The 25,719-nt window shown below is 50.0% G+C and overlaps 2 protein-coding genes across 3 annotated transcripts in view; one reads left to right on the top strand and one right to left on the bottom strand.

Annotated features, from left to right (window-relative positions):
• Positions 1–12,539, top strand: part of DAAM1 (dishevelled associated activator of morphogenesis 1) — a 94,224-nt gene extending 81,685 nt beyond the window's left edge. For both annotated transcript variants that reach the window (XM_058025771.1, XM_058025769.1), the window contains 7 exons: positions 2,413–2,501; positions 2,857–3,025; positions 3,747–3,854; positions 6,287–6,347; positions 6,974–7,105; positions 8,630–8,800; positions 9,619–12,539. In XM_058025771.1, coding sequence (XP_057881754.1) covers positions 2,413–2,501; positions 2,857–3,025; positions 3,747–3,854; positions 6,287–6,347; positions 6,974–7,105; positions 8,630–8,800; positions 9,619–9,828 — 940 coding nt within the window. In that variant the 3' untranslated portion in view covers positions 9,829–12,539. The remainder of the gene's footprint in view (positions 1–2,412; positions 2,502–2,856; positions 3,026–3,746; positions 3,855–6,286; positions 6,348–6,973; positions 7,106–8,629; positions 8,801–9,618) is intronic.
• A 9,406-nt stretch (positions 12,540–21,945) lies between these two features.
• GPR135 (G protein-coupled receptor 135) lies at positions 21,946–24,541 on the bottom strand. The gene has a single exon (XM_058026517.1). It carries the CDS (start codon positions 24,539–24,541, stop codon positions 23,255–23,257), a length of 1,287 nt encoding a protein of 428 aa, XP_057882500.1. The 3' UTR covers positions 21,946–23,254.
• Between the last annotated feature and the right edge of the window lie 1,178 nt (positions 24,542–25,719).

The raw sequence follows: 25,719 nt of genomic DNA, 5'->3' as shown, positions 1-25,719 counted from the left end.
CATGGAGAATGTAAACCCTCCCCACCCCTCCCAATTGCTATAAATTTTAAATTAAGGGGCTCTCAGGCAAAAAAAAATATGGGAGCAGGAAATAACAGTTCTTTAATAGGGAAGAAAAAAGTAAAGGATAAAATAAAACAATGCAGTGCACTAGAACAGCACTGACAGTCAGAACCCAACCTGACACCCTGTGGGTCAGGGTGTTGGCAGCAGTCCCATTGGAATTGTGGCTGCAGCCCTCCTGCAGTGTCAGGGGTGGTTCTGCTGGAGCAGGGATCCTGTAGAAAAGGTGTAGTTATCCTCTGAAGATCCAGTGGGAGAAGAGGCAGCTGCTGTTCCTCTGGGGAATCCAGTGGAGAAGCCGTGCTGATATTCCAGAATCTCCAGATTATATCCGGGTAGGAATGCTTGGCTCCTCCCTCTGGGCTCACTTCTCCCAATGGGATGCTGTAGTTCTTATCAGCCATGCAGTGACATTCAATAGCTGTTATCAGCAATGTCCCCTCCCGAGGGAGGAGTGATTGTGGTCACTCAAAGAGAGAGATAAGGCAAACTGCCCACTTGACAGAAGACAACTGCCATACAGATGGTAATAGAAAACATCTTGCCTTGCAACCTGGAACACTCAGGGGACACATTTTGGCCATTGGAAATGAGCAGGTTGATGCCTCGGGGACACATTTTGGCCACTGGCTGCATGGGTTGGTCAGGAGGTGGCTGTTCCATGGAGCCTGCTTGGGAAATAAGCCCTTCTTACTGTTTTTCACATCAAGAAATGAGTGGACCAAGGAGACAGGAGGGCAAGCAAGGTGCTGCAAATTATAAGGATTATTTGTGATGCTCTGGTCCTAAAATCAGGGTTGTGTTCCCATACAAGCAGCAGCTGGACAGAGCAGGAGAGAGGGATGGGGAGATGGATTTTTTTGGTGGTTCTGGGCTGATGGTTGGACTGGATAATCCTGAAAGTCTCTTTCAACCTTGATGATTCTGAGATTCTATGATCTAACCTGGTCAGGTGGAAGGTGTCCCTACAGGGCAGAAGGGTTGCAAATAAATGATCTTTCAGTCCCTTCCAGCCCAAACCATTCTATGATTCATTGTGGCCCAGGTGGGAAGTGCTGTTAGAATGATAACACAGTGCTCCTTTCCCTTTCATCCTAATGAATATTCAAGCCTGATGGATGTACATTTTGTCCTGCTGTGTAGATGAGTCCCACTTGTCACCTCAGGACTGACTCATCTCCAGGGCTCCTGAGACTATATAAAACTGAAAGGAAATGTCATTTCTTCCTGCTCCTGGTAGCAATCATTTAAGACTTAGGAGTCTTCAGGGATGAATAGCTTTATCTATTGCATGCACATCCTCTAGAGGTTCTGGGTTAAAATCCTGAAGCTTCTTATTTGAATTGCACTGAGCTCTTTGAATTTCTTAGTTGAACTTCAAGCCAGTCACTTGTTGGCAAGGTCAGTGAGTTTTACAATTGGAGATTGCACTGGGAGATCAAAAATAGAAATGCTTCCATCCTCCCTGAGCAGTGCACCGAGGATGGGCTGTGTGCTTGCTGAGTGTCACAGGCAGGCAGGATGGAGCTGTGCAGCTCAGACCTGAGCCCTCAGGGCTCACTGACACTCAGAATTAGCTTTTCTATCACAGGTCACCTTTCTTCTTCACAGGCTCTCACCCAAGTGTTGCTCCCATGCCTTCATCCCTTGGAAAGCACAATGTGCTGATGCAAATGTTTTCCTTGATTTTTAATTTTGCCTTGTGGTCTGTAACTGAGTGTGATGTCTTTGTCACCTCTGATTAGTACAACAGTGCAGTTCATGCCTCTGTGTGTGAGCATGTCTCCCGTGGGTCCTTGGTCCTGGTGACTCCAATCAGACTGCCACGTGCATACAAGTGAGATCTTGGTTAGCATAAACACAACTGACACGAGCACAGCCATCACTGACTTGCCCAGGAAAGGGCCTTTCCAGCCCAGTCCATCATTCTGATGATCAGAAGGTCCAGTTTCATTAGTTCTGGTCATAGGTGAGCCTCTCTCCAGCTGCAGCTCATCACAAAGCCACAGGGAGCCCAGAGCTCATCAGCACCTTTGCTCAGGAGTGGTTGTGAAAGAACTGTTTGTTCATACCAGTGGGGTGTAAAGATACACTTGTTGAACCTGCTGAGTTAAGGGGATAGGCTCAAGCATGTACTCCAAAGCCCACAGGGAGCCACCCCAGGACAGCTGTACCTTCAGTTGTCATTTTTTCCCATCCCAGCACAGTTTCAGGGAGAAAAGGGGTCATTGTTTTTTAATCACCCTGGCTCAAGCATGCTTTGTGAGCACAGCTGTGAGCAGTGGAGCAACAGAGCTCTGCCTGGAGCAAGCAAAGCTCAGCCTGCTCCTCCTCCTCCTTGTTTTCCAGGATAAACCATTATCAGCAAAGGCTGCAGTCCCTCTACTTCAAGAAGAAGTTTGCAGAGAGAGTTGCAGAGGTCAAACCCAAAGTGGAAGGCAAGTGGCAAAGATCAGCTTAGGGACTTTGTGCCAGCACAGGGGTCACCCCCAGGAAGAGCATCCTCTGTGCCAGGATGAGCCTGGATGGAGCTGGAAGGGAAGGGAAAAGGGAAGGGAAGAGGGAAGAGGGAAGAGGGAAGAGGGAAGAGGGAAGAGGGAAGAGGGAAGGGAAGGGAAGGGAAGGGAAGGGAAGGGAAGGGAAGGGAAGGGAAGGGAAGGGAAGGGAAGGGAAGGGAAGGGAAGGGAAGGGAAGGGAAGGGAAGGGGTTGGTGGTCACTCTTTGGGGGTACTGAGGGGGTTGCTGGTGGGCTCTTGTGGCAGGGGGTAATGTCCCACCTCTCTCTGCTTTCAGCCATCCGTGCTGGCTCCAAGGCAGTGCTGCAGAGCAGCAGCCTCCAGCAGCTCCTGGAGGTGGTCCTGGCCTTTGGGAACTACATGAACAAAGGCCAGAGGGGCAATGCCTTTGGGTTTAAGATCTCCAGCCTCAACAAGATTGCAGACACCAAGTCCAGCATTGACAAGTGAGCAGCCCCTGCCCTTATCCTTGGTACCATCCACGGGCCCCAGGGGTGTTGGGGGATGCAGGGGTCATTAGCATTACCTCTGGAACATGGGTAGGTGGGAGCAGTCCCCTCCTCCTGCTGCCCAATTTGGCACACCCAGTGATGTGAGTGCATTTTTTTAAGCAGGACAGCTTTCAAGGGAAGCCAAAATTCAGATCAGCACAGTGATTGATGGGGCCTTTCCTTCCTGGGCTGGCTAAATTCCAGCCAAGGCTGATTAGGATGGTCATCTTCCAAATGCTTTTTAACCCCTTTGGAGATACCAAGAGCCAGAGAAAGGATTCCCAGGGGCTTTTCTCCACAGGAACTCCCTCTGCCTCTCTCCCACGCTGATACAGCCATTGCCTGGTTTGCTTTACCCTGCTGAGCTCTGTTCACAGAGCAAGAGGAGCTGGGTCAGGTCTCAAACCTGCCTGGTCTCATCCATCAGTAAAGAGCAGTGATGCTCAAGTCAGCTCCCCTGGGTTCCTCCTGTGGAGAACCCTTCCTTGCATGGACCAGGCTCCTCTGCCCTGTAGCTGTGCATGGGACAGACCCCTCCCATGTCCCCACACAGCAGCATCCTTGCAGAAATCCTCAAATAGCTCATTACTAGGGTTGGGGTTTAACCAGGGGTTTTGATTGAACAGTGAACCCCCCAAGATGCTGCCACGCTGACCTCTCTGCTCCTCTCTCCTAGGAACATCACCTTGCTGCACTATCTCATCACTGTTGTGGAAAAGAAATATCCCAAAGTGCTCCGGCTGCACGAGGAGCTGAAAGACATCCCACAGGCAGCCAAAGTCAAGTAAGCAGGGTTGAGGTGGCACTTAGGCAGCCCTGGGAGCACCTCTCCCCTCATTTCAGCCTGCTTTGCCATGTCACCCCACCCCAGCTCACCCTCCTGGCCAGATCCTGGCTGCTGGGCTGGGTATCCCGTGCCACGGCCACGCTGGCCCAGCACTCAGGAGGCAAACATCACCTGGCAGCTTTAAATCCCAGCCCCTTGCAGTGAAGGCTCTAAACTTGCGAGCTTGGGGGAGGAGAGCTGCTTGGAGCAGCCGCTTCCTGCTGTTATCTCACCACAAAAGCATTTAATTAATTTCTAATGGTGCATTAAGTAATGCGGGAGGAAGCGGTTGCGGTGTGGCTGCAGATAAAGGGCAGCTGTTTATCCTCATGTGCCAGGGAGGCTCTGCCTGCAGCACGGGCAGGACCAGGCAGCTGTGGGAGGGACTCACCTGCATCCAGATCCTGCCTGCCTCTTGTTCTGCCAGCATGGAGTTTGTGGGGTTTGCAACCAGATTTTTAACTCTGCCCGGTGACCTGTTGGGAAGAGGCTGCCCCAGTTCAGCAAAGCCCTTAAACACAGCCTGAGCCTTTAAGATCAGGAGGAATCTGCTGTTCTGTTGCCCTGCAAAGCCCTCAAGTGTGTGCTGAAGTACCTCTGAAATCAGTGAGGCTCTGTTTTGGTTTTAAACTCCAGCTGGAGTTTATGGTCTTTGATGCTTCAGGGATGTGAGCAGCAAAGATCACAAATTTCTGCAGGCAGTTGTGTTAGCTCTGGACATGAAAAGGGGCTGAAACTGCAGCCCTTTAGAGGGGATGCAGCTAGAACAGATTACCCAGAGAAGTTATGGATGTCCTCTCCCTGGCAGTGTTCCAGGCCAGCTTGGATGGGGCTTGGAGCAACCTGGGATGGTGGAATGTGTCCCATGGCAGCAGGGTTGGAGCTGGATGGGCTCTGAGGTCCCTTCCAACCCAAACCATGCCATGATGCTATGAAATATACATGGAGTTTACAGTGGCTTGAGGGTCTTCTAAGCTTCAAAGGTCTCTTGTAGCAGTGGTGGGTTCCTAGGGAAGATGTGTGTTGGACAAAACAAGGATTCTCATGTGTAAAATGCAAAATAATCATCAGCCAGGGGTTGAGCACAGTGACAAAACAAATCTTGGTGTGCAGGCTCTTCTGCCAGAGGGTGGTTGGGCACTGAACAGGCTCCTCCAGGGCTGTGGTCACAGCCCCAAGCCTGACAGAGCTCCAGAAGCATTTGGAGAATGCTCTCAGGCACAGGGTGGGATTCTTGGGGCTGTCCTGTGCAGGGCCAGGTGTTGGACTCGGAGATCCTCATCAGTCCCTTCCAGCTCAGGCTGTTCCGTGGTCCTGTGGGTGTGTGGTGCTCAGTTTGCAGGCACCAGCTGAGGGCATGGCTGAGCAGGACATGCTCCATGCTGCTGCAGGCTCTGCCTTTCCCATGCTCCTGACCTGCAGCTGTTGCACAGACACACGTGTGGGAAAGAAAACGCCTGCACAGAGGGTTTCTTCACCCCCCTAAACTTTTATCATTTCTCTCTAAACTGGACACCATATGTAACATTTGGGTTTGGTCCAATCCAGAGCAAAAACCAAAAAGTTTCTAAAGCTCTGGAAAGCCCTGAATTCCCCCCAGTGCTGCAGCTGTGAAGCAGAAACTGCTGCCTCTGTCAATCCCACCAGTAGTAATGAACTGCTGGAGCACAGAGCTCCCAAAAGTGCATTTTCCCAGACTAAACCTGCCAGGAATGCTTGCCCCATGACCCAGCATCAGCATTTCCAGGGACCCCAGCCCTTGCACAGACACCCCTGGAAAGTCATCAAGCCTGTGGTCACTGAGGCCTTGTGAGAAAGCTTCCCCTGACATTGTAGTGGTAGGAACCCATAAGCACTTGAATTTGAAGCTCATCAGGGGCTTGAGCCTTGTGTAAACAAAGGCAGTGCCAGACGTGGTGATTTATTTTGATTTCTCTATATTTGGGCTGTCTCCCTTTGTGAAAGGCTCGCTGCTCCTCACAAGGATGCTTTGCCTGGTGTTCACCCAGCCATGGTACCCTGAATAACTCTCCCCTGTGCACTGGGACAATGATCTTATCTTCTCCTGGACCTGGAGAGAAATCTGTGCCCAGCAAGGCATTCTCCTGAGCCATCCTTTCACTTGGAGAGGGCTGGAGGCTGCTGAGCTTGCTAAAACCTTGCAATCCCCTTTGCTTTGAAACAAGCAGCTGCAGCCACTGTGAGCTAGTCCCAGCTTAGAGGCTGTCAGCCTGATTTGCTGCTTGAGACACACTGATCTGCACTGCAAAAAGGAGGCAATGTGGGCATGGTTGGGGTCTTTTCAGTGGGAAAACCATGGTGAAGTTGGTCAGAGAGCTGTAGATTTTGCTGGGAAATGCTGAAAATTAACATCCCGCTATTTCCAACAGCATGACTGAGCTGGAGAAAGAAATAAACACTCTGAGAAGCGGCCTGAGAGCAGTGGAGACTGTAAGTATTATTTAAATCAAGTACAGTCCAGCCTGGCTCTGAGCAGCACTGCATCCCTCCTTGGGGAGGCAGGCCAGGGAGCTCCCAGTGAAGCTGCTTTTATCTCACATCCTGGAGATGTGTTTGCCTTTCCTTCCTGCCCTGCACGTGTGCCTGCCCTCTCAGGGCTGTTCTGGCTCTGAAGTTACCATGTGTGATTAGGCACACTCATGGTTTATGTCAGATACATCAAGGGAGGCTGACTAAGCCTAGTGATGATGCCCAGGGAGTTCCTGTGATGTGCAGAGGGGTCTCCCCTTGGCTGTAAAAGCACTGAGGGTTGGGGAGCACTTCTGCAGCACAGCTGGAGTGGTGATGAAATGGTGGGAGTATCCCAAAGGACTCACTGTCTTGCTGAATTATCCTGCTTCCATAAGCTTTCCTGCAGGATTTGGCTGAAGAGCTTAGTTCAGGCAGTGTAATCCAGGGTGTCATGCATGGCAGGGGGAGCAGCAGTGCTGGTGCCAGCAGAGCCCCTGGCACTGATTCAGGCACACTCCCAATGATGTTACCAGATGCCAATGGTATTTGTGTCCCTCATCAGCCAGGCCTGACCAGATTTACCCTTTTTTTTTCCCCCTCAAAAGGAGTTGGACTTCCAGAAGTCTCAGGTTCAGCAGGCAGGGGACAAGTTTGTGTCTGTGGTCAGCCAGTTCATCACATTGGCCAGCTTCAGCTTCTCGGACGTCGAAGATCTCCTGACGGAAGCAAAAGAGCTGGTAAGGCCACCAAAACCTGTCCTTGAGATCTGAGCAGCTTTCCAGCCTCACCTCCTTCTCCCTGGCTGTACCCAGTTGGCCTTGTCCTCCTGACCCATGCCTGGGCATTATCATGGACCTCCCTGAGGCCATGGCTAACCCAGGCCACCCCTTTGGCCTGCTGGTGGTAACCTGGCAGAGATATTCTCTGCAGAATAGGAGTGGTGATAAATGCTCTGAAAGGTGTATCATCTTCTGCTGACATGGCTGGGTCTGGAGGACAAGGTCTGGTCATGGTCCCCAGCATCTGTGGAAGCCCACTCTGAAGCAATTTTCCATGGTTGCTGGAAGGGATGGGCTGTGTGGAGTGCTCCAGCTCTTTGCTGTTTAAACACATGTCCAGATTCAAGTTGTGTTCCTGTTTTCTCTTAGGAAAGCAGAAACATCCCTGTTTTATAAACTTTATATCACATGAGGAGAGCATTTTCAGCCTTCCCTCCCCCACCAGAATCTCTAGTAGCATGGCAGAGAATTGTAATATCTTGATTAAAATCAGCAAGATTAACCTCAATTATATTGACTTATATAGTGGCACTTCTCAGATTCCTCCCTGCATCTTGAAGTGTTAGGTCTCTTAAATAAACAAAGAAATAAAAATGCACAAAATGTCTTTTGAAGAGCCAGGGGCTCCCCTGCAAATAAAACTAAATCATACAGGCAGGCTTTAAAAATGTTCCTCTTGGTCTACCCTGCAATATCAAAGCAACTAATAAATCTGTTGGTGCTTTGATTTTATTTTTCTTTTCTTTTAAGCGTGCTTATCTCCAGAATGTGCCTTCACAGTTTTAACAAACTTGCTGTGCACAAAGAGTCTCCTTCAGGCTGGAAGTGAGAACAAAGAGTGTCAGTCCCAAGGACAGCTCGGGGGCTGCTTGGGGACTGGGACATGTTGGCAGATTGTGGATGTCCTGTCCTGACCCCTGCTACGGCCTCATTCGACTCCCTCACATTAATGCTGTGCAAACAGCACAAGAAGCAGGAAAACTCCCTTATTTCCCTGCCCAGGGCTGTGCCTGAGCCTGGGCAGAAATCTCTTTTAGAAGTTTCACCAACACATTTGGTTTCAATAGCAGAGCATGTGGCAATGATAAATAATACCCCAAAAATACTTCAAAGAAAAACTTAAAAGTGCAAGTTTCCCTTCCCCTGCCGTGTTTACTATTAGTTTTATGTCTTCGGTCCCACAATATTTTGCTTCCTTGTTTTTACTGCTGCTTAGTTAATAAAGTGGAGCTGGGGCAGGGGAGGCTCAGCAGAGCCAGAGGCAAGATGGGGAGAGGGGGCTTGATAGTGATCCAGGTCTTGCAGGGCAACAGGTAACACATCAGGTGATTTATTTCAGCTCTAAATCAAGGCTTGATGAGGCAAAGCCCTGCTGTGTGCTATGGCTGCTGGCAGTGTTTCACTCTGCTCCATCAGGTTGAAAGTTTCACCAGTCCAGTGGCTTTATCCAAGACTGATGCACCCCTGTCTTCTCTCTTCCAGTTTTCCAAGGCTGTGAAGCACTTTGGAGAAGACACAGACAAAATGCAGCCTGACGAATTCTTTGGCATCTTTGACCAGTTCCTTCAAGCTGTGACCGAGGCCAAGCAGGAGAACGAGAACATGAGGAAGAGGAAGGAGGAGGAGGAGCGCCGGGCACGCATGGAGGCACAGGTGAGCACACACCAGCAAGTCTGGCAGCACCTCCAGGGCATCTGGGAGTGACAACAGTGTTATGATGTCCCCATGGTGGCACAGACAGCACTGAAGGCTAGGAAGGGAGCTTCTGTGGTCTTAGACCCAATGGCTTTTCACTTTTGATTACTTGATTAATGACCTTGGGCTGGGGAGGTCTTGCAGCTGAAGTGTGCAGCAGAGCTGGTGCTGTTGGCTGCTGTGACCCACAAGCAGCAGCCATGGGGCTGTGACCCTCAGCCCATGGCTTTTATCACAGAATCTCAGAATCATAGAAAGCTTTGGACTGGAAGTGACCTAGTTCTAGTTCCAACCCCCTCGCTGCGAGCTTGGACACCTTCCACCAGACAAGGTTGCTCCAAGCCCTGTCCAACCTGGCCTTGAAGCACATCCAGGGATGTGGTCTATCAATAACCCTGACCAGCACTCATGTGCTAAGCACTGGGGTGGGAAACAACCATTGAGTTCCATGAGTTTGGGGATCCACGAGCAGCAGCCATGGGGCTGTGACCCTCAGGCCATGGGTTTTATCACAGAATCTCAGAATCATAGAAAGCTTTGGACTGGAAGTGACCTAGTTCTGGTTCCAAATCCCTCATTGTGAGCTTGGACACCTCCCACCTGACAAAGTTGCTTCAAGTCCTGTCCAACCTGGCCTTGGAGCAGGGATGTGGTCTGTCAGTAACTCTGACCACTGGGGTGGGAAACAACCCTTGAGTTCCATGAGTTTGGGGATCACCACAACCACCTGTATGACACTGACCCGCCTTCCTTCCCCCCTCCTCCACGGCCTGCAGCTGAAGGAGCAGCGGGAGCGGGAGCGCAAGGCCAGGAAGGCCAAGGAGAGCGGGGAGGAGAGCGGCGAGTTCGATGATCTGGTGTCGGCCCTGCGCTCAGGAGAAGTCTTTGACAAGGACCTCACCAAGCTGAAGCGCAACCGCAAGCGCATCACCAACCAGCTGGCCGAGAGCGGCCGCGAGAGGCCCGTCACCAAGCTCAACTTCTGAGAAACAAACTGACAGCAGAGCCCAGCAAAAGACACGTGGGTCAGTCTTTCTGAAGTGGCTGCGGTTTTTTGGGTTTCTTTTTTTTTTGTTGTTGTTTCTATGACACTGCCTTGCGATTCCAAGCGGAACAGTGGCACGCGCTCTGTCCCCTGTGCGGGCGAGTGTGTGTGTGTAGATACTGTGTAAATAGTCGGGTCGGGGGGGTGTGGAGGGAGGTGTGTGGGCAGCTCAGTGCCAGCACCGCCTCCTCCCCACTCCAAAAAGTAGTTCTCCCCATGCACAAGCACAATGCCGCATCCGTGGAGCAAGAGAGGACCCAAGGCCAAGCCGCCGGTTGTCCCCATGGTCCCAAAGCCGACGGGGAAGCTGCCTCCTGCTGCTCTCCTGCTCAGAACCCACCCCAGGGCCATTTGCAGGGGACGCCTTGCACACAAGCCGAGCGGTTTAAAGAAGAAAAGACAAAAAAAAAAAAAAAAGCAAAGTTGACTGAACTTTAATCCATTGTTTGTTTGTTTGTTTGTTTTCTCTCATTGTTGTGATTATTCTGAGAAACTCACAATCCGTGCATCCGCGCTGGTTCCCCAGCTCGGCGCCGCGCGTGCTCCCGGCGATGCTCTTCCCGTCATCCTTGGGAAATGCTCTTTTTCCTCCTGCTGCCACCTTGCTAAAGGACAAACTTTACCCCAAAGTGCTTCTCGCTGTAACGCCACACTGATGTATTTATACTTTTGCAACGTTTTCTGGCCCAAGACGGTGGGAAAGGTTCGGTTCTCGGAGGAGACGAAGAGCATAAACTTTTGCGTTGTAACTTTTGTTCTTGCTTTCTGTTCAATGGGACAAACTGTATCCTCTGTCAAGGTGGGTCAGGACCAAAGGTCTCTGAAATACAAAGGGGTTGGGGTAAAACCCAGCAGCTTTCACCTGCCTTCTTTTCCTTTTTCTTTCTCGGACACACAGAAGCAGTGATGCCAAGAAACACTCGTCTCTTAGCCAGGTCCTTTTTTTTTGACTGGTTTGCTGTTCATTGTCATTGCAAATTTGTAAGCAGAACTACCTGTCAAATGTCAGTCCAAAAAAAAAAAAAAAGAAAAAGACAAAAAAAAACCAATAATAAAAGTAATTCAGAGCTCTCAGGGAGTAATAATTTAAGGGTTTAGAAAATAAGAATTGGAGAATAAAAAATAACCACCATTAACATATTAACATTTCTATTCTTAAATTATGCTGAGTATATAGAGGACTGTTACTTTTTACTTTTATTTATTTGTGGTATGTTTTTTAAGAAAGCAAAACAAAACATTTTTATACCACCAATACTTTTGTGATCTTTTTTTTTTGTTTGTTCTTTTTTCCTGTGGAGAGATGAGTTTGTCCCTGTTGCACTAGATATTAACACTATTTGAAACAAGGTTGGTTGTTCTTTTTTTTTTTTTTTTGTCAGATAATCGGTATTACTGGTGGGTATGGGATGTCAGTTAACTATATGTACTGTATAGCAAAAGTGCTGTTTAAACTAATTTGTATAAAAAAATATGGTTCTAAGCACCGGAAGGCCGTGGGGTCTGTGTGCTGAGTGAAAGCTGTGAAATCTCTCTCGAAGCAGAGTTGTCAAGAGCTGTGGTTTTACCATTTTGTTCTTTTCTTCATTGCAACGTTTAACGCACTGTAGATTAAAAAAAAAAAAAAAAAAGAAGAAAAAAAGAAAAAAATACTTTCTGAGTAGCATTTAAAGCAGTAATAAATAAAGCAGGTAAGTGCAAAAATAAGGTCCAGCACCTCATAGCCAAGCAGCTGCAAAACCTGCAGATTATGTTCAAAGGTGGAGTTAAGCACTTTGCTTTAAGAAGGAGGGGGAAATAAAGACAAAAGGTAATGATAATACTATTCCTTAACTAAAGTGCCTCTATTTATATTTTTTATTTATGGCTGAAAAAAAATGGGGCTGATACAATTGAGGGAATGGACTATGGGGGGAATTGAAAATATATAAAATAAGAAGGAAAAAAAAGGTTAAAAAGAAAAAGGTTAAAAAGAAAAAGGTTAAAAAGAAAAAGTTTGGCTTCTGATGGTTTAAGGAATGGTTGGTCACACGTGTTTAATTGGGCAGGTGGTGGGGTCAGAAAGGGCAATCTCCTCCCGGGGTCCCTGGGTGCCAGCACCCACCCCTGGGTGCCAGCTCCTGCCTCTGCAACCCCAGTGCCACATCAGGACCTTTCCTGACAGATTTCCTCTTGCCCTTCCAAACCTCTTGGGTTGTTTTTATTTTTAAATTGTTTTACAACAGCCTGATTATCAGGCTGACTTTGCCATTTCTTTGTTTTCTTTCAAAAACAATAGAAAAAAGAAAAAAAAATTATATCTCTATAAATAAATACAAAGGCTGTGTGCAGGTAATTCCATGTGCCATTGTCGAAAACTACTTTTAGATTGGTGCTGGTGTAAGTAGCCACTCTTTTCTCTTGGGTGTGTATTTTAAAGATGATTTTTTTTTTTAATAATGCCAAAAACAAAACAACAAAAAAAAATCCATAATGATTTGTAAACAAAAGTTTATGTCTTGGACCTTATTAGCTTCATAGTGACTAAGGTAGTCTGTTAGGTGCAAGGATGTTAGTAGTTCTAGCTAGTGGGAAATGCTGTGTAATGTTATGAGACTGTACATTTTCTAAGATGGCAATATGCAATAAAGCAAAACGATTTCAGTGAGTGTACACGGCAGAGCCTGAGTTATTTTTTAGGGGAAATAAATGGGATAATTAGGAATTGAGGCAGTTGTTGACAAAGAGGCTCTCTGAGGGTTGCTGTTTTTTGGGTGTGTTTGCAGGCATTTCTGGGGTCAGGTGATAACCCTTGCCCTGAGTGCTGGGTTTTAGGAGATTTGGGGTTTTCCACCCTGCTGGATTTAAGGCAGTTGGGTTTTTCCACCCTCCAGGATTTGCAGCATCCTCATTGTCACCCACATGTGGGTTCTGAAATGCCTCCCAGTTGGTGAACCCGTTCATTTCTCCTCCTTTTGTTGTTGCTGATGCGTGTTCCCACCTTGGTGGGAATTTTTCCAAAAGCCCACTGGGGCTTTTCCAGGATCCTGCATTGAAGCAGCAGCCAGTTTGGTATCATGGGATTGGATCCTGTCCCTTTTTCCAGGAGAAGTGCTGGCTGGGCTGGCCACTGTGCCTCTGGCTAGCCTATCTAGTGATGTTCCCTTGGCAGTAGCCCAAACCCCTCCTGGCTTATTCCTGCTCAGCTTTTCCTTTCCCACACACCTTTCCATCCAGGCTGTGTAACTTTCTTTTTCCAACACCCCTGAGTGAATTTTGCAGCACTCAGACACCCCCAGGCCCCACTGCCTGTGCCAGTGGGAGCATCTGCATTGTGCTCTGACCCATGGGCTTCCCATTTAGGATTGGGGCTGGCAGGGAGCACAGATTCCATCACCACCCCTGGCAGTTGTGGGCTGGTGATGCCATGGGAAAGCAGCCCACGGCTGGTGTTGATAGGACCCAAGGAAAACAGGAATAGCTTCAACTTCTCTTCCCATCATAAATCCCCATGTCCCCAGCGTAGGGCTGGTTGGGGTTTGTCCATAAATAGATGGGAACAAGCTGGCCAAAGCCCACAGACCAATAAGGACCTGAAATTCTAGTTTGTGGCAGATTGCAGGTTTCCTGGGTCATGCCATTGTGTGACACAGGGGGCAGGGTGGCTGTGAGCAAGGCCAGGACACAGCTTTTTATTCAACCAAAATACTTGATGGGAAAAAATATCCTAGTAACATACAAGCTTCCTCAACTTCAAACCCTTCCACATGGCTGGATTAGCAGCATCTATGGTTTAAGAATACAAATTTCAGATACAATGTTTGTTACCCAAGGGGAAAAGGGGCCAGGGTGGGCCCTGGATTGACTCACCTGTGCTGTGTAAGCCCATGCCCACTGAGGCTCCTGTGCCCCAAATCCTGGAGGCTGTTCCCTCCTCTCACAGCACACCCTGGTGTTCTGGATGGTCCAAACCTGCCCAGACCCACTGGTGCCAGGGAAGCTGCCGGGCACGGCACTGCTGCAGGAATTGTCCCGTGGGGCCACCCGGGTTGGTGGCACCAAACCTGCTGAGCCAGCCCTGGCTGTGCTCTGCTCCAGCCCTGCAGCTTTCCCCGCTGCCCAGAGCGACAGGAGTGTCAGGTGTCACCTCCCGCCCTCAGCCTGGCAGTGTCATCCCTGGCACTCTCCCAGCTGGGTCAAGGGCTTGTGGCAATGCCTGCTGCAGGCACGGCAGCAATGCAGCATTGCATGCAAACTCAGCTCAGCAAGTAGGGCAGGCACTGCCAGGTGGGGAGACACACCCAGCTCCCATCCTGCTGGCAGCCACCCTGCTGGAATTCTGGACTATTTATTTCATCCCAAAAAAGGGGACTGTGGGCCCAATGGACCTGTCAGAGTTTGAAATCCCTGCTGGAGGAGGGAAAGGGTAAGCAAAGCAGGGATGTTGCCAGCTCTGTTCCCACCTGTGCTGTGGGACATGTCCCCACTGCCACTGTCCCCGTGTCACACCTCAAGCTGATGCTGTGGGGTAGAACTGCACTTTGCCATGTCCTCTCTCACACAGCCTGATCAAATCCGCAGTCCTTGTGCAGGGCTGGCACTGCTGGACTGCCACAGGACAGGCAGGCCAATGTCAAGTCTCATGTTCAATGTCAAGTTTCATGAGGAGCAACTGGGAGAGCAGGGGAGGCTCAGCCTGGAGAAAAGGAGGCTCAGGAGGGACCTTCTGACTCTCTGCAGCTCCCTGACAGGAGGGTGGAGCTGGTGGGGGTTGATCTCTTCCCCCAGGTCACAAAGAACAGGATAAGAGAAAGCCTCAAGTTATGCCAGGGCAGGTTTATATTGGATATTAGAGAAAAGTTCTTTGTCCAAAGAGTTACCAGACATTGAACAGGCTGCTCAGGGCAGTGGTGGAGTCACCATCCCTGGAGGTACCTGAAAGCCATGTAGATACTGCACGTGGGGACATGGTTAATGGTGAGATTGGCAGTGTGGGGGGAATGGTTGGATTCAATGATCTTAGAAACCTTTTCCAATCTAAATGATTCTGTGATTCCAAACAATTCTATGATTCTATGATTCTAAACTCTCATAAAAGATGCATATTTCATCACCCTCTGCTTTTGGTGAAAACATTCTCTGAGCTTTGCTTCTGGGGGAGACGGGAGAGGCCGAGAGGACACAAAGGTGATGGATGCAGGAGGGAGGGGATGAGCCCCATCTCCATCTCCTGCAGCAAATCCTGCAGACATCTCTCCAGTGAGCTCTGTCCCTGGCATTGTTCAGGGTCCCCCAACAGATGCATGTGCAAAGGAGAGTTCTCTGTTTGAACCAGGAGTGCTCTGACCAGAAACCTCTGAGCATTTTGTGTCATTTTTAGCGTTAAACCAGGCGTGCTGAGAATGTGCAGGTAAGCCAGGGAGAAATCCCGTGCTGCCGGGCCCCACCGGAGCCGCAGCAAAGGCAAAGTGCCATCTGCTGGCTCTTTCCACCTGCAGCATTTTAGAGCTGTCAAGCACAAAATAAATTCTGCTGCTTGTTTTCCTCTGCGATCTCTACTGTGCTCTGAAAAGTTCTCATGCTAAATTTTCTGTGGAAGTTTCCCCCCCCAGCAAGGTTGAGGAGGGCTAATTTTATTTCTCTCCATTGTAATTCGAGTCTAATAGCCGAAGGTCACAGCCTGTGGCTTCTCTGTGACTTTTGGCAATGCCCAACCTTCAGGTGGATGCTCAGGGTGTGCATGTGCAGGCACCAAAAATGCACGTGTGTGTAAGATAAAGTAACTCAGAACAGTTTCACTCAGGGTCATCTGAGCTTACTTCCATGGCTTTGAAATGACCACAGAATGCCCCACGGCACCACAGTGTCCCCAGGGCTCACCCCAGTGCCAGGGTTTGTGCTGGGAGCCTGTTCCTACCCCGCTTTCTGTGAGGGTACCAGTCCTTGGTTTCTCGGGGTCTGGATTGGAGGCACTTGAGACAGTAATTCATGTTCAGACTCAGGTGTTTATTATTTCTTTTCAGTAAAACTGCCTCACTACTGTAGGCTCATTAGCAAGGCACAAAATGGCCAACAATCTCTTGTTACAAGTCTCTTTTAAGACTAAACTATCCAATTAAGAACTGACATCTGGATTGCTTTTCCTTTTAACCCAATAACTGATCCCAAAGAGCCCCCAGTGAGGACTTTTCCACCCAATTACAAAATGCCACACAAACCCATGAAAAAGAAGCATGAAGAAGAAACCCAGGACAACACCCTGTGCCCTCCATCTTGCTTCCATCCACAACAGACTAAAAATCCCAAAACCTCAATTTCTCACCAAGTGATACACCTACACCGCTCTCTATAATCTATTTCACATTTTTGTGGATTCCAGTCTATCTTGAACTCTAGGAAACTTTCTCCATGAATGAGGGTCACAGTCAGTGCTGCCCTGGGGGCCAGGGCACCCCAGAGCAGACACAGAAATATTCCCAGTGCCCTGGGTTTCCACGTTTTGTATGCACTCTGCTCTCACACTGCAAAGAACTTGAAATTAAGCTAGAGTTTCCAGTTCTCATAGCAATTCTGTGAAGGTGAGTCATTGAAATTGCCATTTTCCCATTCCTCTCTTTACTGGCCCATACTCCAGTATTTGCTCAGGGGTGGCTCAGCAGGAGGGGCAGGATGACCCCACTTTGGTTTTGGGCAGCACAAAGCAGAGCTGCTCTAACCCAGGATTATCCTGGGCACCAGCACAGCCACTCTGGAGGACACAGCTCTGTTCCTGCTGCCTAACCCATGGCTTTGGCCTGCCAGGACACTGCTGCAGGCTGGGCTGGGACAGTGCCCCTGCCTTTACCTGGGCTGTGGGTGCTGAGGGGTGCCAGCAGCTTTTCCATCTCCTTGAATCTGTGCTGTGTACTCTGGCATGGCTTTACTTTGCCAGGCTCTGTGCAGAGCATCCCCTGGGCTCAAGGAAAAGTAAGGAAGGCCCAGTTTTGTGCTTTGCCCTGCTCCTGATCCTTGCCTAAAACCCTTTTTGCTGTGAAATCAGTGAGAAGCACTCAGGCAAGGCCTGGTTTCTATGGCAAATCTTTCCAATTTAATAGCAGGAGGCGATCACCATTTGAGTTACATTTTCTGTAAAGACTCCACAATTCAGACGCTGTATTCAGAACTTGACATGACCTCAGGGATGCTATATTACCAAATGTTCTGTAAAATGCACCAGACTGAGCACAGAAGCCACAGGCACAGATCAGGCACATTAGATTCCGCTGGAAAAAACAAGTGACCTGGTTACTCAGAGCATTTTTCATCCCTGATGCTTAGTTCAGAGTATGTTGCTAAATCAGGTAAGCAAATTACATTTGTGGGGTCGCGAGGGAATTGCTGGGAGGGCACAATGAATTTCAGAGAAATTTATTTTGCTGGTTTTGTCCACATCTGCCCTGGGGTGTGTGTTAATTTGTAGGGGTCATCCAGAGGGGTTTTGAAGCACCAGCATCCTCCCAGCTGCTCTCTGATGGGAGTGGGCTGGGCTGAGCTGGTGTTTTCCTTAATCTCACACAGGAGCCAGCCTGGTGTCCATGTGCAGCCCCAACGTGGGGACAATTGTCACCTGCTCTGAGTGTGAATCCCTCAGTGAATCCCTCTGGCCAAGCCCCACCCAAAGGGTTTAAGCCTCTGCATCAGAGCTGCTGGCAGAAGCAGGAGGAGAGGAGCCTCCAGCCAGGCTTGCTCTGGCCCCTGGGAGAAACACGGATGTTCCTCCAGGTGTGGGAGGCTGATCAGGACCATTTCCACTCCCAGTCTCCATCCCAGGAACTGAGGAATATAATTTTCCTAAGTGATTTCCCCAAAGTCATCAGGGCTGCATCTTTTACGGTGGCAAGGAAGTGTCCCCACGTCTGAAGGGAAAGCAAATGTGTGGAGCTCTGTGGTTTGCAAACACCTTTAACTCTTCAGTGCACACAATAAAAGGCCCCTGAGGAAAGGCACAATCCTCTGATCTAAAGAAATCTTTAAAAAAAAAAATCTTTGTTACCTTTATGATTACCTTTTGATGTTCCCTTATTTTCTGAACTGACTGCAAGAGATAAGATTAGAAATAAAGGCAAGAATAGTGGATGTATAAAATTAAGGATCCCAAGTACTCAGAAATTGCTCCCTGGTTGGTTTTGTGATTGCTTGCCTCTGTGAAACCAGCTGAACCTGGAGGAGCTCAGTGCCAGCAGTCAAGAAATAACACAAATAACAAGCAGCTCCTCTCAGGGTGAATTTACTTCCTCTGCTGAATCACAGCTGGATCCTACTCATCTCCTGTGATCACCAATGAGCCTGTGGGCACACTGGTGTGCTCTGCCACCCAGCACAAGCAGCCCCAGCACACAACCCTCCTTGTTAAATTTCCTTCTGTCACAGCCCCCTGGGTGTTCATGGCTGAGCTCATCCAAACTCCCCAGACAGATGAGTGCAGGTCTCAGTGCTGTGCCCTGGGGTTTCTGCTGCTTTCACTCTGATTTCCCCTGTGACTCATCCATTTCATGCCACTGAGAGGGATTCACAGTCTATCTCTCCCCCTGTCACTTTTCCTCCTGCTTTTTGCAGCAGTGATTCCCTAGGAAAAAAAAAACCTGGAAATGCTGAGCTGCTGCCCAAGAACCTTGGCTGTGGCGATGTGGATGCTTCAGCACTCAGGGAGTGTCCTGCCAGCAGCATGGCACTGAAACCCATCGCTCCTCTGCAAACTGGGAGCAGCAGGAGGGCTGGCCTTGTCCTCCCACATTCAGCCCCAGTGAAACCACTGGGACTCACCCCAGGATCAATAATACTGGATCTTATTGTGGGTTATTCCTCTGGAGGACTTGGGATCTTTGCTTTCTAGCACTTTGTGGCTCACTTTAAAAAAAATAAAAAGACAATAAAGATAGAATGCCTTATTGAAAATGAGCAAAAAATTGGTTTGCATTCAGATAGTTTCTTGCAGATACGTGCTTATAGTTTGCTAGAATTAAAGTACTAAAATATATTATTAAAATTATATTGTAATATATTGCAATTACACATTCTCTTAACATCAACTACTACTATAAATAAATAATAAATCTATTTCCTTTTGGTCTTAGATTAGTTTTAAGAACATAGGAAAATCCATCCTGTGGAATTTTCCTCTCTACCCATTTATTATTAATAACCAGAGTCATCATGTGAAAATACAAAAGCATCCGAGAGCAGCTGTGCTGCTGAGCAAAGCATTCTGCCACACTGGGAGTGATCTCAGCAGCCCTGCAGGCTGCAGCTCTGCATGCAAAAAATGCCACTTTTCTGATGTGCTTCCCAAATTATTCATTTCAGCCTGCACAACAAACTTCCCAAAGAGCAGCAAGTGTTGGATCTGTCTTTTGAATTAGTTTTTGGTGAGGTGCTCTTTGGGCAGCAGTCACAACCACTACCCTGAGTGCTCGTATTTGGGACGCAGCAGTTCTGAGGGCTGATCCCATTAACAGAAAAGCTTTTCTCAGGATCTCTGCTGGGACAGCTCTGCTGCTGCTGAGGTCTCTGCTGGCATCTGCTGGATACAGGAATCAACACCAGCGCTGAGAGAGAGGCAGCAACGGGGTATTTATTTCATCCTCCTGAGCTCTCCCCGTTCTGGTGATTGATGGCAGCTATTACAGCCCATCTGGCTGTCACTTGTAAATACTGCTAATTGGACTGCTAATTGTTCACAGCTCCTAAGCTATGCACGCAGCATTTGCTTTGAACGGAGGCTTCATCCACCGAATAGGAAGGGAGTGGAAAATAACTACTTGAACGAATCTGATGATTAAATCAGCAGGAAAACTACCACTGCGTGCAGTTGGAGGAGTGTGTTCTGAAATGCTTGTCATTCATCAAGACTTAATGTTTTCCTTCTAAGATATAATGCATTAGTTCAGTCAGTGGCATGTTATCATTGCCAAATAGCAAGGTATTCTTAAACTGAGGGTTTAAATATGCTGGAAAGTCAACAGGAGACTAAAGAGCCCAAATACTCATTTTTAATTTGCCTTTGACTGCAGTTGTCTCCAGTATCCAGGGCTGACCTGGCCTTCAAATCACTTGAACTCCTCTTTCTCCTATGCTGAATATCCTGCACTGAATAATCCTTGTGATTTTTGGTTTGTCCCAATGTCCTTGAGCAAATAAGATTTGTGCAAGATTTGCTTTGTCCAGGCTCATCTCAAGGGAGGAAAAAGGAAAGAAGCTGGAGGGTTGGAGCCTCAGAGCCCATTTTGTAGTGTCTCAAACATCAGTGTCTTCCTGCCTTCAGAGAAAGGGGATCCCTGAGCGGGGTGACACCAGCATGGGCATGTGGGAGATGTGAGGGTGATGTCCTGTAGTGGCTTGGCCAGAACCCACCTACTGCAATGTTTTCTCAGCCAAGAACAAGCAGCTGCAACCACAGAGAGCAGAGTTTTCAGAGCTGGAGTAAAACAGTGGCTTAATCCACTGCTTTCTTTCTCCCAGATGAACACATGGAGCCCCATGGTGAGGTGCAGGGACACAATTTCTCACCCGCTCTGCTGCTGGGTGAGAAGCAGCAACCTTCGCCAGAGCTCATTTCAAGGGCTGTTTGGGCAGGCCTTTGGTTTGGTTTAGTTAATACCATTTGCTTGTATCTTTTTAAAATACACTTTTTAAAATGTGGTTGTAGAGACCTATGTACCTGACTTGTCCACCAGTGCTGTGGTGTGAGCAGTGGCTGAGGGAGTGTTTAGCCAGGAGAAAAGGAGGTTTGGAAGGAACTTCTCTACGACTACCTGAAGGGAGGTTGTAACCAGGTGGGGTTGATCTTTTCTCCCAAATAACAGTAGCAGGACCAGATGAAAATGCCTCAAGTTGCAGCAGAAGAGGTTTAAATTGGGTATTAGGGAAAATATCTTCCATAAAATGTTGCCAACAGGCTGCCCAAGGAAGTGGTAAAGTCACAATCCCTGGAGGCATTTAAAAGACACGTAGGTGTGGCACTCAGGGACATGGGTTAGTGGTAGATTTGGCAGTGCTGGGACTTGATGACCTAAGAGGCCTTTTTCAACTGAAATGATTCTGTGATTATGAGGAGCACAGGCCAGGCACAGCTCTGAAACACAAGCTGCCTCTCTGCTGAAGCTGCAGCAGGTCCATGTCAGAAAGGATCAGATCAAGAATCTCCCCTTGCTAGAGCCCAAGTTAGCTTTTCACAGAAATGTGCCTGTTTGTGATGCCTACAAGCCCACAGCCAGCTGCCCTCCTTCAATTCCTCAATGCAAGACTAACATGCACCAGTCTGAGCTTGTAAAAACTATGTTGAATTTTGTGTTAAGCACCTTCACCACCACTTTCCTAGAAAGCTGTGTTATTTCTACTCCCAGTGCAGCTCCTTCAGTCCTGACATCCCCAATCCTTCCCTGGCCATTCCTGACTGCCACAGAGGAGCTTCCCTGGCCTGTGGCACATCACATCAGTGGAAAAGGAAACCAGCATGAAAAAGAGGGAATCAGCAGCTGTTCAGTGCCTGAGTCAGCTGGGGTGGTGGGGACAGAAGGGACAGGGAAGGTGTCCAGAGCCAGGCACTGAGGGGAGCAGCACCACCCTTCCCAGGGCCTGTCATGCGTGATCAATGATCCCGCACCAATCTCCTTGTTCCCACCACCTGCAGCTACCCAGGTGAGAGTTCAATCCAATCCCATCATTCACAACCACCCCTTTCCATTTACACTGAGCCAGGAATTGCTGTGCCAGGAATTCCTCTCCTGCCCTTCCGAGCCACCCATGTCAAACAGTTCCTGGGCTTTCTGCACAGCTTCTTTCTGAAACACAGCAAAATCCAGTAGCTGCAGGGCAAATTAGCAGTGCTGAGTAGTCACGGGTCAGATTTTCCCTCATGGGCTTCAGGAGCATCACAGAAGAAAGTTACAGTAATGCTTGCAGCATGGAAACCAGCTGCATTAAAATTTCACAAGCAACTAGGTCTCTCTGCTGTCATTCATCTGACAATTTTTTACAGGAGTTCCCCTTCCCAAGGCTGGCTTGAGAATGATGCCAGGCTGAGACACTTTCATTTCCTGCATAAAAGACAATTTATTTCTTCACTTACAAAATAATGACAGAGTGTTCACTTGCATCACAAACAGCTGAAAAATCCAGTAAAACCAAAACACTGTATTTTAAAATTAAAACCAAAACACTGTGTTTTTAAAGCTTGTACAAGGAAAAACACTGTCTCACACTAAACTCTGGCAAAGACAAACAAAGGCCAAATCTTAATTTCAGATTGAAAATACTAATTTTAAGGCTTTGGGCCCTTGAACAAAAAGATGACACTGATAAATTCATTCACATTAATGCTGTGCAATTGCATTTCCATGGTGTTATTTTCCTTTTTTTTTCAACAGCAAACAGCTGTTTTTTAAATACTGTATTCCAATGGATTACTGCCATCAATACAATATCTGTTCTGTGCATACACACATTTTCACATGCTGCAGAGCACACAGAGGACACGTGGTATTGCTTTGCCTCTCCTTTCAGACACTTCTCTCACACAGCTCCTCTAATTATGGTAAAACCCTTGGAGATGAGAGACACTCTGGATGAGCTCAAAAAGAAAACATACATCTTGTGCACACCACAGTTTACACCCACACCCTTTTCAGTCTGTCTGAGGAACTCATGTTTCTCATATTCATAGTATTTTAAGTTGACTGTACCTGCAAAAAAAGAGAAAAGGCTGCTGAAATTCTGACACCTGAGGTATTTACCTTCCTTTCCTTCCCTCCCAGTATCATACATCTTCCCTTTCACAATTACTTTTCTTGTTATGCTTCAGAGTTTAAATTAAAAAAAAATACATTTAAATAGATCACTTTTTCAGCCCATCCTACAGTCTGTGACTTTATGACTGTTGGCACTTCCACATATAACGGATAAAAGCAACATTTTCCTGCCATGATGCTGTTTTTCACAGTGTGGTGTTTTCAGAGCGGCTTCCAGCTGCCAGTGCTCAGCTTTCAGTTGCTTTTTTGGCACTTAACAAACAGCTCCCACAGTCATTCAGGGAGTTTGGTGTGTCAGCCCCGGAGCTTCACAGTGGCACTTTCTGCAAGTCTGGAGCAAACTCTGTCCTGTTCTCGCAGCTCTTGCCTTGGCTGGGCTCCGTGGCTGTCACCGATGGCCTGCTGGAAAGGAAGGGGGATTCCCCTTCCCCGTGGAGTTCTTGCTGCTCGCAAATGGTGTCACCAAAGCAGAGCTCACACAGTGGAGAAGAAACACTGTCCCATCACAGATTCCTGGCAATCCCGCTGCAAGGGGCTCCAAGCAGCAGGACTTTGTTCAGGGAGGCAGCCGGGCCCGACGCCTCCATGCCGGCCCCCAGCCCTTCAGAGGCTCGTGTCGATGGCGCCCGCTCTGCCCTTCAGGGTGGCCTCAGAGACCGTGTCCGGCTGTCCATCCCGGCAGAAGAGCACAGCGGGAGTCTTGCAGGCCCACATGGCCACCTCTGCGCCGCTGGCCGGGCTGGACGAGGACACGGCGCTGCCCGGGGGCCCGCTGTGCCGGTTGATGTAGCGCTCCCGGACCCGCTCAGCCCGGCTCCGCGGCTCCGGCTGGCGGCCCGGCACCGACAGGTAGGCGACCATGTTGTTCCTAGTCCTGTAGCCGCCCTCCCGGCTGCGCCGCAGCAGCACCGAGATGTTGGGGTTACGGGCGGCGTAGATGAGGGGGTTGATGGCGCCGTTGGCCCAGGCCATCCCGCTGGCCACGGCGTCCATGGTGGGCGAGAAGGGCAGGCGGCCGGCGGCGGCGGCCAGCCCCAGGATGCAGTAGGGCCCCCAGCAGCAGATGATGGAGACGATCATGATGAGCACGGTGGTGGCCGTGCGCATCTCCCCGTAGGCGCGCAGCAGGTGCCCGTAGGTGGTGAGCGGCCGCACCCGGCTCTCGGCCAGCCGCACGGCCCGGCAGATGTTGAAGTGGCAGAAGCACATGACGGCGAAGGGCAGCAGGTAGCAGAGCACGATGAGGGCGGCGCCGTAGGGCGGCCCGAGCCGCGAGGAGCCCCAGGGCAGCACGTAGACGCAGCGGTAGGCGCCGGGCCGGGCTTCGCGACGCCCCTCGCCCGCCAGCCCGTACCAGGGCCCGGCCAGCGCCAGGGCGGCCAGCCAGACCGCGGCCAGCAGCTGCGCGGCGCGGCGCCGGCCCATCTTGTGCCGCGGCTGGCGGACGATGGCACAGTAGCGGTCGAAGGAGAGCAGGGCCATGGTGAGCGTGGCGGCGATGCCCAGCCCGGCGTGGAGCGCGGCGCTGGCCAGGCACAGGCGCTGCCCGAAGAGCCAAGCGCCGGGCGGGCGGCTGAGCAGGCTGAGGAAGGCCAGCGGCAGGCAGAGCAGGGCGCCCAGCAGCTCCGACAGCGACAGCGACAGCACGAAGGCGTTGGTGACCGTGCGGAGCTGCCGGTGCCGGGCGATCACCAGCACCACCGCGCCGTTGCCCAGCGCCGAGAGGGCGAAGATGAGCAGCAGCGCGGCCGCTTGCGAGGCCAGCGCCGCCGCCGACCACCCCGCCGCCGCCGCCGCCGCCGCCGCCCCGCCGCTCTCGTTGCCGCTGCCGCCGCCGCCGCGGGAGAGGTTGCCCGGCACGGCCGCCGCCGGCTCCATGCGCAGCCTCATGGCCCGGCCCCGCCGCGGCTGCGGAGGCCCCGCCGCTCCCGGCCCCCCGGCCGCTGACGTCGCTCGGCCGCCGTTACCCGGGGAACCGGCCCGGCCCGGCCCAGCCGGACCCGGCGGCGGCGGAGCGGAGCCCCGACAGACGAGCGGTGGGGCCGGGGGATCGCAGCCCACAGCGGCACCATCCCATGGATCCCTACAGATGTGCTCCCCGGGCAGCCCCGGTCAGCGCCTCTCCCCGCACAGCCCCCAGCCCATCACGGAGTACCGGCTACCCCCAGACCCTCAGCTGGAGGCCGGGACCATCCCCCGGCTCACCAGGCTGGGGTTTGAGGGATCATCAGATGTAAAACTGAGGGATCAGGCCAGGGACCCCCCCCCCCCCCCCCCCCATGGACAGCAGGACCCTTTTTCCCCACTCTCATCCATGCTATAGCCGCCTCCCCCTGCCTGAAAATTTTCTTAAGGATGGGGGTAACAGAATAGGTAATGAAGGATGCATCCCAGTTAGTGCCTGAATAATATCCAAACATCCTGTGCTGGGCTTTGTGACTTGCTATCCAGCTCTTTCCAAGGAGCCAGGCTGGGGGATGATCAGGAGATGCTCAGAAGATGAAAACACGTGAAAGAGTTTTCATTCATGGAAGAGTGTGCTCCTGCAAGCACGGACAATGTGTGTGTCACTTCTTGTTCTCATGACCAGAGGCTGTATGGGACTTACAAGAGAGTTACAGGAAAGCTGGGAGCAGGAGCCCCAGAAAAAAAGGGAAAAAAAAAAAGTCTACTGGCAGTTCAGTAGTTGCATAAATCGGGATTTTTGTTTCTTCCTGCTACAAAGTTATTGTCAAGTTGACAGAAGAAATTCCTCCCAGGCTTTTCTGTGCCAACCTTATCTAAGTTCACCAGTATGCACCCTTCTGCTCCATGAGATGATCATTCTCATTTTCATGTCTCATTTTAACAAATGCCAGTTCCCCCCAGGAGTGTCTTCATTAAAAAAGCACCATTTTATCCACAGACACAGTGGAAGTGACAGGCCACCAGAGGTCTGAAGGACTGCTCCTGCCACTGCAAATGCTTGGTTTTTCCCTGGAGGGACTCTGGAAAAGCAAGCACTGACTGCACTCTGCTGCACAAGCTGCCCCTGGACTGGGACAAAATCAGTAAATAATTGGCAGTCA

Source organism: Melospiza georgiana, chromosome 6 (genome assembly GCF_028018845.1).
Source record: "Melospiza georgiana isolate bMelGeo1 chromosome 6, bMelGeo1.pri, whole genome shotgun sequence".
Classification (NCBI taxonomy): domain Eukaryota; kingdom Metazoa; phylum Chordata; class Aves; order Passeriformes; family Passerellidae; genus Melospiza; species Melospiza georgiana.
The sequence above is the reverse complement of the archived record's forward strand: the minus strand, read 5'-3'. Positions and strand labels throughout refer to the sequence as shown.